This window comes from Panthera tigris, chromosome F3, assembly GCF_018350195.1.
Source record: "Panthera tigris isolate Pti1 chromosome F3, P.tigris_Pti1_mat1.1, whole genome shotgun sequence".
NCBI classification, from domain to species: domain Eukaryota; kingdom Metazoa; phylum Chordata; class Mammalia; order Carnivora; family Felidae; genus Panthera; species Panthera tigris.
Window position 1 is genome coordinate 69,543,202 of NC_056678.1, and position 15,497 is coordinate 69,558,698.

General features: G+C 46.2%; 1 protein-coding gene across 1 annotated transcript; it reads left to right on the forward strand.

Moving 5' to 3' along the window:
- The first annotated feature begins 5,917 nt into the window (after window positions 1-5,917).
- On the forward strand, window positions 5,918-6,940 carry S100A8 (S100 calcium binding protein A8). Its single transcript, XM_007087967.3, has 3 exons — window positions 5,918-6,021; window positions 6,434-6,596; window positions 6,743-6,940. Exons 1-3 carry the CDS (start codon window positions 5,927-5,929, stop codon window positions 6,869-6,871), a joined length of 387 nt encoding a protein of 128 aa, XP_007088029.2. The 5' UTR covers window positions 5,918-5,926; the 3' UTR covers window positions 6,872-6,940.
- The last annotated feature ends 8,557 nt before the right edge of the window (window positions 6,941-15,497 follow it).

Sequence of the window (15,497 nt, forward strand, 5' to 3'; positions counted from 1 at the left end):
GCAGGCAGGGCGCTAGTTCCCTGGAGCCCCTGTCTGAGCGGGGAGGCCCAGCCCGGCCTCCAGGAGTCCCTGTCTGAGGGGGGGCATCCATTCTCTTGGGGAGCTGCCTCTCTGGCAAGGAAGCCAGGCCTCACCGGTGATGTTTTGACCATTCTCTGCACGTACATGATGGGACAGGGAGCAGGGGGGCCGACGCACACTGGACAAGGACCCACCTCGAGGGCCTAGAGGAGAGCCCCCAGGAATGAGTGTTTAAAAGTGGAGTGGCTTGGGCCTGAGAAGGGAGGATGATGCAGGTAATTGACGTCAAGGCCAGTCAGCGAGGAAAGATTGTGAGGTGGGTTTTGCACACACTGAGTCAGAGACTGGGACAAGGGCAAAGGGCAACACTCCAATCTGTTATGGTAAAGAGTGAAAAGTGGAACCTGGGCTCCCATCAATCAGGAAAGACTTCCTGGAGAAGAGAAGGGTTGGGTCTGGTTTTACTAATAAAGGCTGATGCGGGCGTTACTCTACTTGGGGCTATTGTGACTCACCATCCAAGTCCTCTGTGGTCTCTCACCCCTCCCAGCAGGGATCTGCCCCCCACCCCTTGTCTCTGTGTTTATTTTTCTCTCTCTCCCTGGGAGCCCAGGAATCTGATGAAGAGCATCTCCTTTATGCAGAGTCTTCTCTGCCTTTAGGCCTTGCTGGGGCCCATCTTGGTGGGCTTCTTCTCAGAGGATGGTCTGCAAATCCATGTCCTGAGTGTATTGTGATGAAAAAGATGTGTTTTCAACAAACGATGGCGGGGGTGGGGGGGAGGGGGGCCGGCATTTACGGGACTTGGTTTGGTTCTCTCCAGCAGCTGGGTCTGTGTGCCACAAGGGGGCAGTGCCCTATGGGCTGAGCTGGGGCCTTCGTTTTTGACCAATCGAGCTCTGAAGCAGGGTGTTGTTCCCAATGTGCCCTGGGCCTTGCCGGCACTGACAACACTTTGCCCCAGCTGTCTCCCTCTGGACCTTCCTGGGGACTCCATGGGGCCTGCACTACCCAGTGCAGGTGAGTGTCCTGCTGCACCTTGGGAGTGTTTTACCTTCTGTGTCCTCTGCCAGTGAGTGGATGCATGTGTTGGAGGAGGAATGCAGGAACGGGGCCTGTGGATGGACTCTGATGCCTGCATCTGTGCTGCCTCCTGTGGGCCTCTTAGTCATGACCAGAGGCATGGATGACCAGGCTCCCAACCTCCTCCAGGCCCAGGGGATGATTCTTCCTGCCTGTCTCATCTGAGACTGCTGAGTTCCACAGATCTTTGGGTGCTAAGGGGCAGCTCAGCCTAGACCTCCTGCCCTTTCCTGGGGTGTGGAGAGGTGTTTCTGCACTGGCTCTGCTGGTGTGGCTTCATTTCCTCAGCCTTGGGCCCAGGCCTGGTTGGACTCTTGGGACACATACCTAGGACCTAGTTCTTTCCTGTAAGTAGGAGCAGGTTCCGCTCCCCTGGGTTGCCCCACATCCGTTGGTCTGATTATAGGCCCTGCCTTTTCCCCTGATGTGCTTACCCAATTCTTGACACCCCTCCTGCCAGGTCACTCAGCCTGGCTCCTGTTCCCCCTGAAGCTCCTTAGGCTGTCTATCCAGGGGCTGGGGAGCATCTCAAGGGCAGTTTCATGGCCTGACTGGTGCAAACTCCCCGGACAAGCACACGATGCCAGAAGGGGGTCATGGCTCACGTCTGCCTTGGGTCTCCCCCACTGGACCTGGGGCCTGGTTTTCCTAATTCCTGGATGAAGAAAGCTGTCTCCACTGGGACTGGCTTCAAGGGAGGCATCTCTTCAGGGCTCAGGGGCCTGGGATGACATCATCAGCCTCACCCTCACCTCCACTGGGAGAGGTCAGTGTGAGCTCCATTCCAGGCTTGTGAATGGATCCTAAGAAGGGTCTCAGAAAAGCCACTTTTTTTTTGTTCTAATGTGTGCTTTTTGGCTCATAAGCAGAACACATGTCCATAGGAAGAAACTTGAGTAACTCCCTGTGCCTCAGTTTCCTCATCTGTCACATAGGGATAATTGTACCTGTAATGTCCACTTTGCAGGGTTATCAAATGAGGCAGTGATACAAAAATACTTTGAAAATATATTGTGCTATTTGGGGTAAGTAAGGTGCTATTATGCCAGGCCATATAGGAGAGGCTTGGTGAACAACAGGTACAGATAAGTGCTTGATCATTGATTGAAAAGTTGTCATTATATGTGTCAGAAACAGCTCTATTTTTCTGTCACAAGGTTGACTAACCTCTTGCCAAGGAAGTTAGATTGCATTTGGTTGATGTATTTATATTCTGCCATGTTATAAAAGTGATCTAAGCTGGTGGGATGTGATAAAGGGAATTTCAGCATCATATAAGGGATAGATCAAAGTTCAATTGTGCATTCGCTTATCACCTCAATAAGTATTAGTTGAGCACCTAGTTTGTACCAGGCCCCAGGGATGTATGTGATTTCTACTCAAAGGGGATCCTGGTCCCAAAGAAAAGACAGAAAAGAAACAGATGAGTCATAACACAGTGGGGAAAATGCCATGATGTATGAAGATTTGGGTAGCATGGAGGAGAGAAGAATTAACTCAGTGTTGGTAGGGGTGTGGGGAGGAGGGTCAGAGATAGATGCAGAGCACACAGTGCCTGGCTGGATCAGGAAGAAAAAGAAGGACTTGACTGGCAAAGAGCATTCCAGGCAGAGGCAGGAAGTGCATGATGTCACATCATGTCACCCAAGTAATCCGATGCACTGAATATTGTATCTCTCAGTGGGCCTCAGGTCCTCATCTGTAGAATGGGGATTATGACAGCACAAACTTCATAGTTTATAGTGATAAATGGATTGATGTAGGTAAAGCACGTACAACAGTTCCTGGCACGTGGTAACAGCCCAATAAATGTTTTTTTTTTTTTTTTTTTTTTGCTATTATTTGTTCTTATTATTGATTGCTTGCTGTTAGTATGTATTCCAGTCCCTGTGCTGGGTCCTATGGAGGCAGAGATGGATGGTCCATTCTGGGTCCTTGAGGGCTCACAGCCCAGCTGAGGAGTCAGGCACTCGTGAGAGCAGTCGTCCCAGTGTGTACCCACCCAGTGCTAGCTCTGCAGTGCGCTAAGTACGTCACACATCCTTTGTGTAAACTGTTTATTAAAATATAATACATATTAACAAAGTCCACAGGGGCGCTTGGGTGGCTCAGCCCATGAACGTTTGACTCTTGATTTCAGCTCAGGTCATGATCTCACGGTTTGGAAGTTTGAGCCTGGCGTTGGGCTCTGTGCTAACAGCACAGAGCGTGCATGGGATTCTCTCTCTCCCTCTCTCTCTCTGCCCCTCCCCTGCTCCTGCTTTCTTTCTCTCTATCTCTCAAAATAAATAAATAAACTTTAAAAAGTCTGCAAATCATAAATATTTTTCATTTGTTATTAGTCCTCACAACACTATAAGGTAGATTTCATTAATTTTTTAGGAGGAAGCATTTAAACATTTTTAAGTTTTTAATTGTGGCTATATATATATAAAATTTACCATCTACGTGTATTGTTCAGTTGTGTTAAATATGTGCTCATTGTTGTGCAACCAATCTTCAGAACTCTGTCTTTCTTAAAAGTTTATTTATTTATTTATTTATTTGAGAGTGAGAGAGAGAACCAGCACGAGAGAGGAAGAGAGAGATGGAGAGAGAATCCCAAGCAGGTTCCACACTGTCAGCATGGAGCCCAATGTGGGGCTTGAACCCACAAACTGTGAGAACATGACCTGAACTGAAATCAGGAGTTGAACACTTAACTGACTGAGACACCCAGGTGCCCCGGACTCTTTTTATATTGCAGCTGAAACCCTAACCCAATAAACGCTAACTCTTCATTATTCCTCCCTGAGGCCCTGGCAGCCACCATTCTGTTTTCTGTCTCTATGAATTTGACTACTCTAGAGACCTCATATAGGTGGAATCAAACAGCATTTGTCTTTTTGTGTCTGGTCTATTTCATGCAGCATCACGTCTCCAAGGTTCATCCATGTTGTAGCATGTGTGAGAATTACCTTCCTTTTTAGAGGCTGATAATACTCCATTTTAAGTATATACTACATTTTATTTATTCACTCATCCTTGGATGGACACCGGCTTGTTTCTACTTTTTGGCAATTGTAAATAATGCTGCTGTGATCATGGATGTATAAATATCTATTTGAAACCCTGATTTCAATTATTTTGGGTATAGACCCAGAAGTGGAATTACTGGATCACATAGTAATTCTGTCTTTAACTTTTTGAGGAGCCATCGCACTGTTCTCCACAGCAGCTGCACTATTTTACATTCCCACCAACAGTGCACAAGGGTCTCAAATTCTCCACACCCTCACTATCACTTGGGTCTGAGGTGGTACCTCACTGTGGCTTTGTATATCTTCCTTGGAGAAATGTCTTCTAGTCCTTTGCCCATCTTTCAATCAGGGTAATTTTGTTGTTGAATTGTAGAAGTTCTTTAGATATTTTGGATATTAACCCCTTGTCAGATAAATTATTTGCAAATATTTTCCCCCATTCCGTAGGCTGCAGGTAGACTCTATTTTTAATCTCTTCCTAATAATTGAGGTAACTAAGTCACAGAGAGTGTAATTAACCCAAAGTTACACAGCTATAAAGTTAACAATATAATGGAGCCCAAAGAGGTATGGAAACATGAAGGAGAGGGTGCTAATCTCATCTACTTCCCCCAGGAGGTGATGATGACCTGGAGAGGCACAATGTAAATATCTGTTGAATGCATGAAGGAAGCAGAGAGATTTCCCAGCAGAGTCATGTTCTTGTCAGGTCATGTTCTGGTGCATGATTCTCTGGGCCATGACATTTCTGCACTGGGAAACTCTGAGTGAACCGCCTCACCTTCCTGGCCGTCTACTTCCGTGTCTGTAGACTGGGTGGGTTGTGTGCACCACCTTCCTGATAGGCATTTTCCAAGGCTCTTTGTGCTTTGTGTTTTGTAACAAGAGAGATGTGCCACAAATCTTCAGTGTTGGAAGCCAGTTAATCTGAGTGGCATCTTGTTGTGGAAGGGGGGTGTTGTTCCTCCTGAAATCCTGGGGGAATTGGCCACCTTCTCTTCTCCCCTTGGACACAAAGGTCTTCTGGCTTCTCAAAGAATCCCTTCTCCCCCACCTGACCCCCACAGAGTTGGGTTCCTCTTCAGCCCAGGCTGCCGGGGTCAGAGGCACACAATCACCCCAGAGAGGGCTGAAGGGTCCCTGCTCTGTTTATGAAGTGACTCAGTGCCTCCCACATGCAGAGGGACCCCAAGCCAGCCTCCGTGTCCCAGAGCACAGTGCACCCTCAGCTCCCAGAGCAAGAGAGCTTGGAAGGGCTGTGGGCAGCTGGAGAGAGCCTGAGAGAGCAGCGCACGTCCCACAGAGTCCAACCACGCACAAACAGCAGCAATCATAGAAACGGTCCAGCCTTCACTGCTAAAATCCAGCAGCTAAGACAAGTGTTCTTAACCTCTTAGGGGTCTTGGGCCCTTTCAAGAATCTGATGAAAGCCATGGAGAAATGTGCTTATTGATGCAAACACTCAAAATTATGCTTTCAGCTCCAATTATATTTCAGAGATGCACAGACAGGCCACAATGCACAAGATTAGCAGCAGCAACAGCGAGGGGGACTCAGGAGTGGGCATCCTGGTTGGCCAAGCCAGAGGATACCAGGGGCCCACCAAAGGAGTCCTCACCATGGCCTCTTCTGGTTTCTCCTGCTGGGCACTAGTGCCTAGCAAGTGCCTTCCTCTTTCCACTACCCACCGCCCCCACCTCCACCTCTCATCAGAAACTTTCATTCTGTGCAGTGATTGCCCCATTTACCTGATTGGGAAACCAGAGGCTGTGGCAACCCAGGAAGGGAGCAGCTGCCTCTGCATGGCCCTGGCAGCTGGCCAAATCCTGGCTGCTATAAAAGGGAGCCGACACTCAGCCCTGCATGTCTTCTGTCAACTCTGTTTCAGGGAGACCTGGTAAGTCGGACTGCTTCGGTTGGCTCCATGCTTTGAGGCTGGGCCCCCACAGGAGAGAGGGCTGGAAGTGAAGCTGCCTTTTCTATGAGAGGGGAGAGAAATATCAGGGAGGTCTGGAGCTCGATCCAGAGCTCCTGGAGGAAGTTGGTGAGATAGGGATAGAGACGGAACAGTCCTCTGGCACTCTTGGTTGGGTGAGGGCACAGGGAGAGCTGGCATGCACTGTGTGTGGACCCTTCCCCTCCCACAGCCCTTCCTTCCCATCAGCACAGCCATCCACTGGGTTACCTAAATGGTGCAGACCAGGACAAAGCCAACAGCTGGGGGTAATGAGTGTCCCCCTAGTCTTCACTCTGCTGGAGACAGAGGCACCCTCCCCACCCTGGGATTCCCCATGTGTTCTGTGTTCCAGGTGGGGCAGATCCTTGGGCACCATGCTGACCGAACTGGAGACTGCTATAAACTCCCTCATTGACGTTTACCACAAATACTCCTTGGAGAAGGGGAATTACCATGCCCTCTACAGGGATGATTTGAAGAAGTTGTTAGAGACAGAGTGTCCTCGGTACATGAAGGTGAGGAGGGGCTGGGTGTGGTCAGGGTTCTGCCTGGCTGATGAAGCCCTAGGCACTGGTCCTCCACACCACCCTATGTAGACAGCTGTACCTCAGCTCTTGCCAAAGTCTTTACACTCTGTCCTCTTTCTCCTTCTTCTTTACAGAAAAAGGATGCAGACACCTGGTTCAACGAGTTGGATGTCAATAGTGATGGTGCAATTAACTTTGAAGAGTTCCTCATACTGGTGATAAAGGTGGGTGTGGCAACCCATGAAGATATCCACCGAGAGTAGCAGAGCCCTGGGCCCTGGGGCTGGGCCCTGGACCTGTCCTTGCAAAATAATAAAGTAGTTGATACCTCAGGCCTCTTTTGGTGTCTTGCCTTTCTCTTGTGGGATGAGGTTCCTAGTGGGTGGAGGGAGGGCTGGAAAACCCAAAGGAACTAAACCAAACCTCTATTGTCCCCACTCCCCGTCTCTCACAAACCTTCAGTGCTTTCCACTCATCTGGTTTCCTCCCCATGTTCTCCCCAAACTATTCTCATCTCATCTAATCCCATGGTCCAGAGAAATTGGTTCTAGGACTCAAGGATTCTGAAAAGCCCATGATACTTGTAGCTGATGATTTTCTTAATTGTTCCCAAATGGGTAATATGGGAATAGAGTGATGTAGGGAAAACTCATCCTGCTTTCCAAACTAAAATTTAATATTGAGAAAAATATCTTAGATGTGACTCTTGAGAAATTAGGGAGGTAGTAGAAGTGTGTGTGTGTGTGTGTGTGTGTGTGTGAGAGAGAGAGAGAGAGAGAGAGAGAGAGAGAGAGAGACTGATTCTGTGTGTGGTGTGATGGTAGGTGGTTGTTCAGGGTCCTACATTAAGTAACGCTAACAGTTCTCTTGTCCCACACTTGTAATTTCTCCTTGGAAATTTTTGAAGCTTTCCTTCTTGTTCTGCTCCCAGCCTCCCAATGTGATGAAATAATAAAGAAATGGACAAATAGGCCAATGTATTCCTAAAACTCAACTCAAAGAATAGGGTGCTGCCCTGGAGGGGGGGCGGTGAATGCTCTGCTGATCAGAGAATATCTACAATAACCTCCCAACCATCACTCTGGATTTTCCAAGGGTCTGGTAAAATGGGAAGGCCAGCAATGAATGGGTGCCTTTCACCAGAACCCAACCCCAAGCTGAATTTCCAGGCTATGCCTTGGGAAATTTTCTTCTGTGTCCACTTAGGTGATGGGGGAGTAGTGTTAGTGATGGAGAAGGGGGTAGGGTGCTGCCATGAGAATCTGTAACTCAGAGTTCTTAACTTGGTCTACTATGCATCTCTGAAATATAATTGGAGCTGAAAGCATAATTTTGAGTGTTTGCATCAATAAGCACATTTCTCCATGGCTTTCATCAGATTCTTGAAAGGGCCCAAGACCCCTAAGAGGTTAAGAACACTTGTCTTAGCTGCTGGATTTTAGCAGTGAAGGCTGGACCGTTTCTATGATTGCTGCTGTTTGTGCGTGGTTGGACTCTGTGGGACGTGCGCTGCTCTCTCAGGCTCTCTCCAGCTGCCCACAGCCCTTCCAAGCTCTCTTGCTCTGGGAGCTGAGGGTGCACTGTGCTCTGGGACACGGAGGCTGGCTTGGGGTCCCTCTGCATGTGGGAGGCACTGAGTCACTTCATAAACAGAGCAGGGACCCTTCAGCCCTCTCTGGGGTGATTGTGTGCCTCTGACCCCGGCAGCCTGGGCTGAAGAGGAACCCAACTCTGTGGGGGTCAGGTGGGGGAGAAGGGATTCTTTGAGAAGCCAGAAGACCTTTGTGTCCAAGGGGAGAAGAGAAGGTGGCCAATTCCCCCAGGATTTCAGGAGGAACAACACCCCCCTTCCACAACAAGATGCGACTCAGATTAACTGGCTTCTAATGCTGAAGATTATTTACTGCAGATCACTGGGCTTTTTGTTTGTAGTAAACTTTAATCACATAACAACACAAATGAGTAGGAAAAGGTCAGCTTAAACTTGTATCCATCAACCAAAGCTTTAATTACTAGTCAGCTTTATTATCAGCTAACATATTGGTGAAAATGGTTGGCGGCCAGGAGAAAATTAATACTGGGGCTTAAGGAGACCTTGTGTACTGCTGGTGGGAATGCAAACTGGTGCAGCCACTATGGAAACTGTATGGAAGTTCCTCTAAAGTTAGAAATAGAGATACCATGCGATCCAGTGATTCCACTACTGAGTATTTACCCAAAGAAAACTAAAACACTAATTCAAATGCATCCTTATGTTTATTGCAGCATTATTTACAATAGCCACAGTATGGAAGCAGCTCAAGTGTCCATCAATAGATGAATGGATAAAGGCGATGTGGCATACACACACACACACACACACACACACACACAAAATGGAGTATTATTCAGCCATGAAAAAGAATGAGATCGTGCCATTTGCAGCAATATGGATGGATCTAGAGGGTATAACAAGTGAAATAAGTCAGACACAGAAATATATCATATGATTTCATTTATATGTGGATTCCAAAAAGCAAAACAAATGAATACACAAGAAAAAGAAAGAAACAGACCCATAAATACAGAGAACAAACTTGTGGTTGCCAGATGGGGATGGGCACAATAGGTGAAGGGGAGGGGACATTCAGGCTGCTAGTTATGGAATGAATAAGTAATGGTAATAAAAGCATGGGGGAATACAGTCCATAGTATTATAGTAACATTGTATGGTGACAGATGGTGGCTACAGTTGTGAGCACAGCACAAATACAGAGATGTTGAATCCCTACGTTGTACACCTGACACTAAAGTGACATTGTGTGTCAACTATACTTCAATGAAAAATTAATTACAAATAATAAAAGATTGGAATCCAAATGGGATGAAGGGATATATCATTGCACACTAAGATAGGTTTCTGGGAAGGAGGGCTCAGGGACAAGGTTGCTTCCTTCTCAGGTCCTTGAAGGACAGCTTTATCCAACCCCAAAGCAAGTGGTTCTGCCTTGTCAGGAGTGCGAATGCCCTCTCTGCATTGCAGAAATGGAGATGATGTAGTTCTGAGAGGTACTTTAAAGGTGAATTGCTGGCACTCTCAACAATAGCCAAATTATGGAAAGAGCCTAAATGTCCATCAACTGATGAATGGATAAAGAAATTGTGGTTTATATACACAATGGAATACTATGTGGCAATGAGAAAAAATGAAATATGGCCTTTTGTAGCAACGTGGATGGAACTGGAGAGTGTGATGCTAAGTGAAATAAGCCATACAGAGAAAGACAGATACCATATGGTTTCACTCTTATGTGGATCCTGAGAAACGTAACAGAAACCCATGGGGGAGGGGAAGGAAAAAAAAAAAAAGAGGTTAGAGTGGGAGAGAGCCAAAGCATAAGAGACTGTTAAAAACTGAGAACTGAGGGTTGATGGGGGGTGGGAGGGAGGGCAGGGTGGGTGATGGGTATTGAGGAGGGCACCTTTTGGGATGAGCACTGGGTGTTGTATGGAAACCAATTTGACAGTAAATTTCATATATTAAAAAAAAAAAAAGAAAAAAAAAAAAGAAAAAAAAAAAAAAGGTGAATTGCTGGCCCAAACATGGCCCAGGCAAAAGAAGATGGGAAAGGTTTACAGGGTTCACCAAGCTCTACACCAAGATTCACTCAGCATTTAGGAAACATAATGGGAGAGTGCACAAAATGGGAGAGAAATTCGATTTGCCTCATGATCATCCACATTGGTGGTGGCAGTGGTGTGCATGTGTGTGCCTGAGTCAGGGTGGGGAAGACATATCCCAGTGCCTTTAATTCGCTGTTAATGGATTGTTAGAATCTCTGTTAATGGATTCCTTGGGCAGAAATTTACCATTATTAATCATTTGCATTTGTCTGAAAGCCCAACGAGTCTGCTTTTCTAAGCCAGCTTGGTGAGAGCATGGGGAAGGTGGCCCAGAGTGCCCTTTGGAGTTTCACCATAAGTGATGGGCCACTGGTTGTGAAGAATCACATTGACACAGAGCTGTCAACAGTTGATACCTGAGCTCATGGTTGGGCAGGGGAGGTGGCCCAGCTGGCACTGGCATCCTGGAGAAAGAGGTGGAGGTTATGGAGGCAGTCCTGGGAAGCTTATGACTAATAAGCAAATTGTGCCCATGACAGGAATCACTGGACAGAGTCAGACAGGGCTTGTAGCCCAGAGAAAGGTGATTTGGTTTCCTGTTTCCCCAGTGACAAAAGAAGAACAAGGTAGTGGGAAGTTGAGAAATAAGTTGTTTAGCAGGAAACCTCATGCAATGTTTGAGTCCACCAAGGAGACCTTGGCTCACCGATTGAGGCAGATCCGGCCGCTGAGATTTCCGGGCTATAAGGGTGACCTGTCTGAAATCTGCTTCTCTACTTATGTTCTCCACCCAAGGCTCCTGACTTTAGCCAAATTCCTCATGTATGTGACAAAATTCCTAAAGGGAGTGGAGAGGATCTGGAATTGGGCAATTGGTTATCTAGCATCTGAACAAAAGAGATTATTCCAATGGAAAAGATTTCCCCATGCCTCCCTCCACTTGGGAGGGTCCAGATACTAGCCTTTTCTCTGGCCCCCTGATCTGGGGAATTCAGTCTAAATTAAAATGGGGTGAAGAGGGCATGGAAAGCTACCAACACTTACTGGGTTCCTGTTGGGTGTCAGTGTGAAGGGAAAAAGTCATCTTGAACCTGGAAAAGACAAAATGGTGGTTGCTGAAATCTTTGATCTTGTGCTAGAGTCTCTCTGAATAGAAGCAAGATCTTAATCCTTGTTAATCTTCCATCAACTGACACTTTTGGAAAATGTAACATGGTCAGCACAGTATATTTGCTTAATGGATAAAGCTTGACGTGGTGCTATGATTTCATAGTCTAGTAGAGATGTTAAGCCCCTGTCATGGTTTTTCACCCCATTGAAAGTTGAGTCCTCTATCTAACTGAAGAGTCTTACTTAGGCATTCCTTTCCTGACTGTATATAATCTCCAATACTCTTCAAATCAGCTTTTAAAACTCTTTGCTGATTCTCTCATTAATGAATTAAAACAAGAATTTTGACATGCACCTGATATATTTGCTGATAGTTGTGGTTTTCAGCACTAGACTTTATGATAGTTTATTTCATTCATGTCTTGTAACGACGTCTTGAGAGGTAATTACTAGTTCCATTTTACATATGAGGAGATTCAGAGAAGTTAAGAACATGACAAAACTTATTAACTTGGCAAGTGGAAGAGCTTGGATCCCTGACTGTCTGCAGGGAAGAAACACTGGTTAAGGCCCAGAAATGCTCTTTTCTAGTGGGCTTCCACCCTGAGATTGCAGAAGGCCAGCCCTTCCTCTGCTCTCTGGCCTCTTTGCTGCCAGGTCTCTGCTATCCAGGGTTGACACAGCAGGTGTCAGAATGAGCTTTTCACTTGGGCCCCTCTCCTTTGTCCAGGATATCACCTGGCATGCCTCAGGGCCTGAATTACCTGTTTTTTTAAATTTTTAAGTTTTAAATTTTTTTATTTTCTGGCGTCAGCAATTCTCCAGACATCAACAATAGAATAAGAGGATTAGCATCTTGATCTCCCGAAGCATTTAGGGGTTGTTCCACTGACAATTCTCCCTTCCTCCTGGGTTGGGTAGCCTTTTCCCCAGTCTTAGGGGCTGTGGAAGTTCCCATGTGAATAATTCTCTGATTTGCAAAATCACAGTCTGGACTGGCTGCTCAGGTCAGGGTGTAGACTTTCAGCAACTCTTTCCAATGATCTGTAGCCATCCTCCTTTCAGTGGACAGGAGCCTTTTCTTCTTTCTCCTTAAAGGCCTGTTTAACAGCAGAAATCATGGAGTTATCCTGCAGCCAATACAGGATAAAATAACCAATACCAATACAGAGGCTCCTCATTGACCTAGTCCCAGCAAAGACTCCATCCATTTCAGCTTCCTCAGCATCTTGTTTAGCTATGGCACATTTTTTTAACCCTGTGCTTTCTAGAGCAAAATATCTAACCAAAAGAGTATGCTCTGGGTTTCTTTTCTGCTTTGGTTCTAGAATCCTCCATGATTAAGTGCATCTATTAAGACTGAATCATTAATATCATACTTAATGGAAAAATATTAGACATTTCTCTCTTTTTAAAAATGTTTACTTTTTTATTTTGGGAGAGAGAGAGAGAGAGAGAGAGAGAGCGAGCATGTGCATGAGTGTGTGTGAGCAGGGGAGGGGCAGGGAGAGGGAGAAAGAGAATTCTGCTGTCAACACAGAGCCCAACCAGGGGCTTGATCTCAAAAACGGTGAGATCATGACCTGAGTCAAAATCAAGAGTTGGATGTTTAACTGACTGAGCCACCCATGCACCCCTAGACATTTTTCTTTAATGCCAGGAATAATACAGGATGCCCCATTACCACTGTATTGAATAATTGTATTGGAGGCCTTAGCCAGCATTATAAGACAAGAAAACATAAATGAGAAGCAATGTGAACTCTGGAGGCACTGGAGGCATGAAGTAAATGAATACCTTGCAGAGCACTCCTGCTTATGCATTTCATTGCCTCCTTCATTTCTCCTTCTGAATAACGTTACTCTTACAGAACTTTAATCATGTGCTCCAGCCAAGTTGGGCTTAGTTCTTCTCCTGAGCCCATCAGTGTCATTACTGGAAAACACACTCACTTGCTGGTATGTTTTTGTTTTCTCTGCAGGCTAAAGAGCCTTTTCCCCAGCCTGCATTTGGAACTCCCAGGCTAGGAGCAGCATAGGTGGTGCCATACTCTAGAGCTCTGGAGACATTCTTACTCTTGAGTCCCCTCCTCTGGGAAAAGGTTCAGAAATTTAGAAATTCACAGTCTGAGGTTGTGACCTCAAAATTCATTTCTGATGCACCTCCTCTTTCTGTTATCTAACCTGGGTCTCACAGAGAATTAACTTTTCAACAAATTCAGAAAATGCTTTGCTTGTCTTCTTTTTCCTCCAGAGTATTTTGCCAAGCACTCTGTGCTGTCCAAGGGTTTGAAGGTATCTTGTAGGACTCCTTTAATCTCAGCCCACCCCAGCACAGACATTTGATAGTCAATGTCACATTCATCTCCATAAACCAAACTTTTGACACAATTGCAGCTACTGTCTAAAAAAGCTGTTGGCTCCAATTCCAGGGGAGTCAATTGACCCATGAGACAGGTGGGAGTCTTCCAAGGAACTGCCACAGGTATGACTTGATGAATCAACGACAGTGGTGTATTTTTAATTTTCCCACTTAGTTGCTCATGCTCCCACAACCCCCCTTTATAAAAAAAAATGTTTATTTGGCTATTTTGAGAGGGAGAGACAGAGCTAGCAAGGAGGGGCAGAGACCAAATGAGAGGGAGAGAATCCTAAGCAGGCTCCACACTGACAGCACAGAGCCTTATGCAAGGCTCAATCCCACAAGCTGTGAGATCATTGAAATCGAGAATTGGAGGCTTAACTGACCAAGCCACCCAGAAACCCCTCCCACATCCCCTTTTAGGAGGATGCCTGGCATCTCCTTTTTGAACCAAGTGCTCACTCAGACCCATGGGGCTCTGGGATCAATTCTGCCCTCATGACTGGTGGACAGACAGCAGCAGCCTCTTTTGAGGTTGCCTCTTTTTGCTTTAAGAGCTGGTGTAGGTCAGCTTGCACAATTCCATAGATGATATTTCTTTGTCACCCTTCTGGGAAACGCTCTATAAAGCCCAGGCTTGGTGGTGCTCTTTGCTGGCAAACAAATTCTGTTCCTATTCTGATGATTCAGCATTGTTACCCAAAGCACACAGGAAGTTTGGAAGAGTTTCCTTCAGCAGCTCTTACTGTCCCTGTGTCTCCTTTGTCCCTGGCATTCCTCTCTCCCTTTCCCTCATGGTAATTTGACTTCAGGAAACTTTTCCAGCCTTAGGATCTGGATGGGGTAAATATCTTACCCCATATGTCTTGCCTCCTATCTCCAGGAGATTCCACTCCCTACCCCAAATTGACCAAAGACACTGCTGGCTAACTAAGTGTGCACTGGAGGTTAGAGGCCAGGCATCCCAACACCATTGCCCAACAGAGCAAAAGAAAACTGCTTCAAGATAGCTCTTTGCCTTGCCTATTCTGAAAAAATGTGCTGCAATTTTCTCATAAAAAAAATTCCCAGCTGGTCAAGCATCTGCTTATATCTGCTAATAGAGGGTCTGTTTTGAATCCTCCTTGTCATAAAATGTCTTTGCAGTCTTGTTGTAACCCAAACCCAAAGCCAAAAAGCAGTTTAAAAAAAAAACATTTTTTGAACGTTTATTTATTTTCGAGACAGAGAGAGACAGAGCATGAATGGGGGAGCGTCAGAGGGAGAGGGAGACACAGAATCTGAAACAGGCTCCAGGCTCTGAGCTGTCAGCACAGAGCCTGACGTGGGGCTCGAACTCACGGACTGTGAGATCACGACCTGAGCTGAAGTCGGAAGCTTAACTGACTGAGCCACCCAGGCGCCCCACAAAAAGCAGTTTTATTGACATATTGTTCACATAACCACAGAATTCATCAATTTAAAGTGTTATGTGGCCCTTTTAAGAGAATAACCAGTTCCTTCAAAAATCTGTTCCCTAAGAGCAAGAAATGGAGTGCCTTGGGGTTCCTGGATGGCTCAGTTGGAATAGCATGCGACTCTTGATCTCAAGGTTGTGAGTTTGAGCCCCACATTGGGTGTAGAGACTACTAAAAAAAAATAAGCTTAAAAAATGGTGTGCCTTACTGAAAACCAGTTCATAGTGAGGGTGTATTCTCCTGGGGACCCCAAGGAACTCTGCAAGGTTTCCTGCCATCTCCTGCAGGGCAGCAATTGCTTGTATTTACATACAACCCCCAACACCTGCCCTGTCTGGGCTCCCACTCAGTCTGGAGG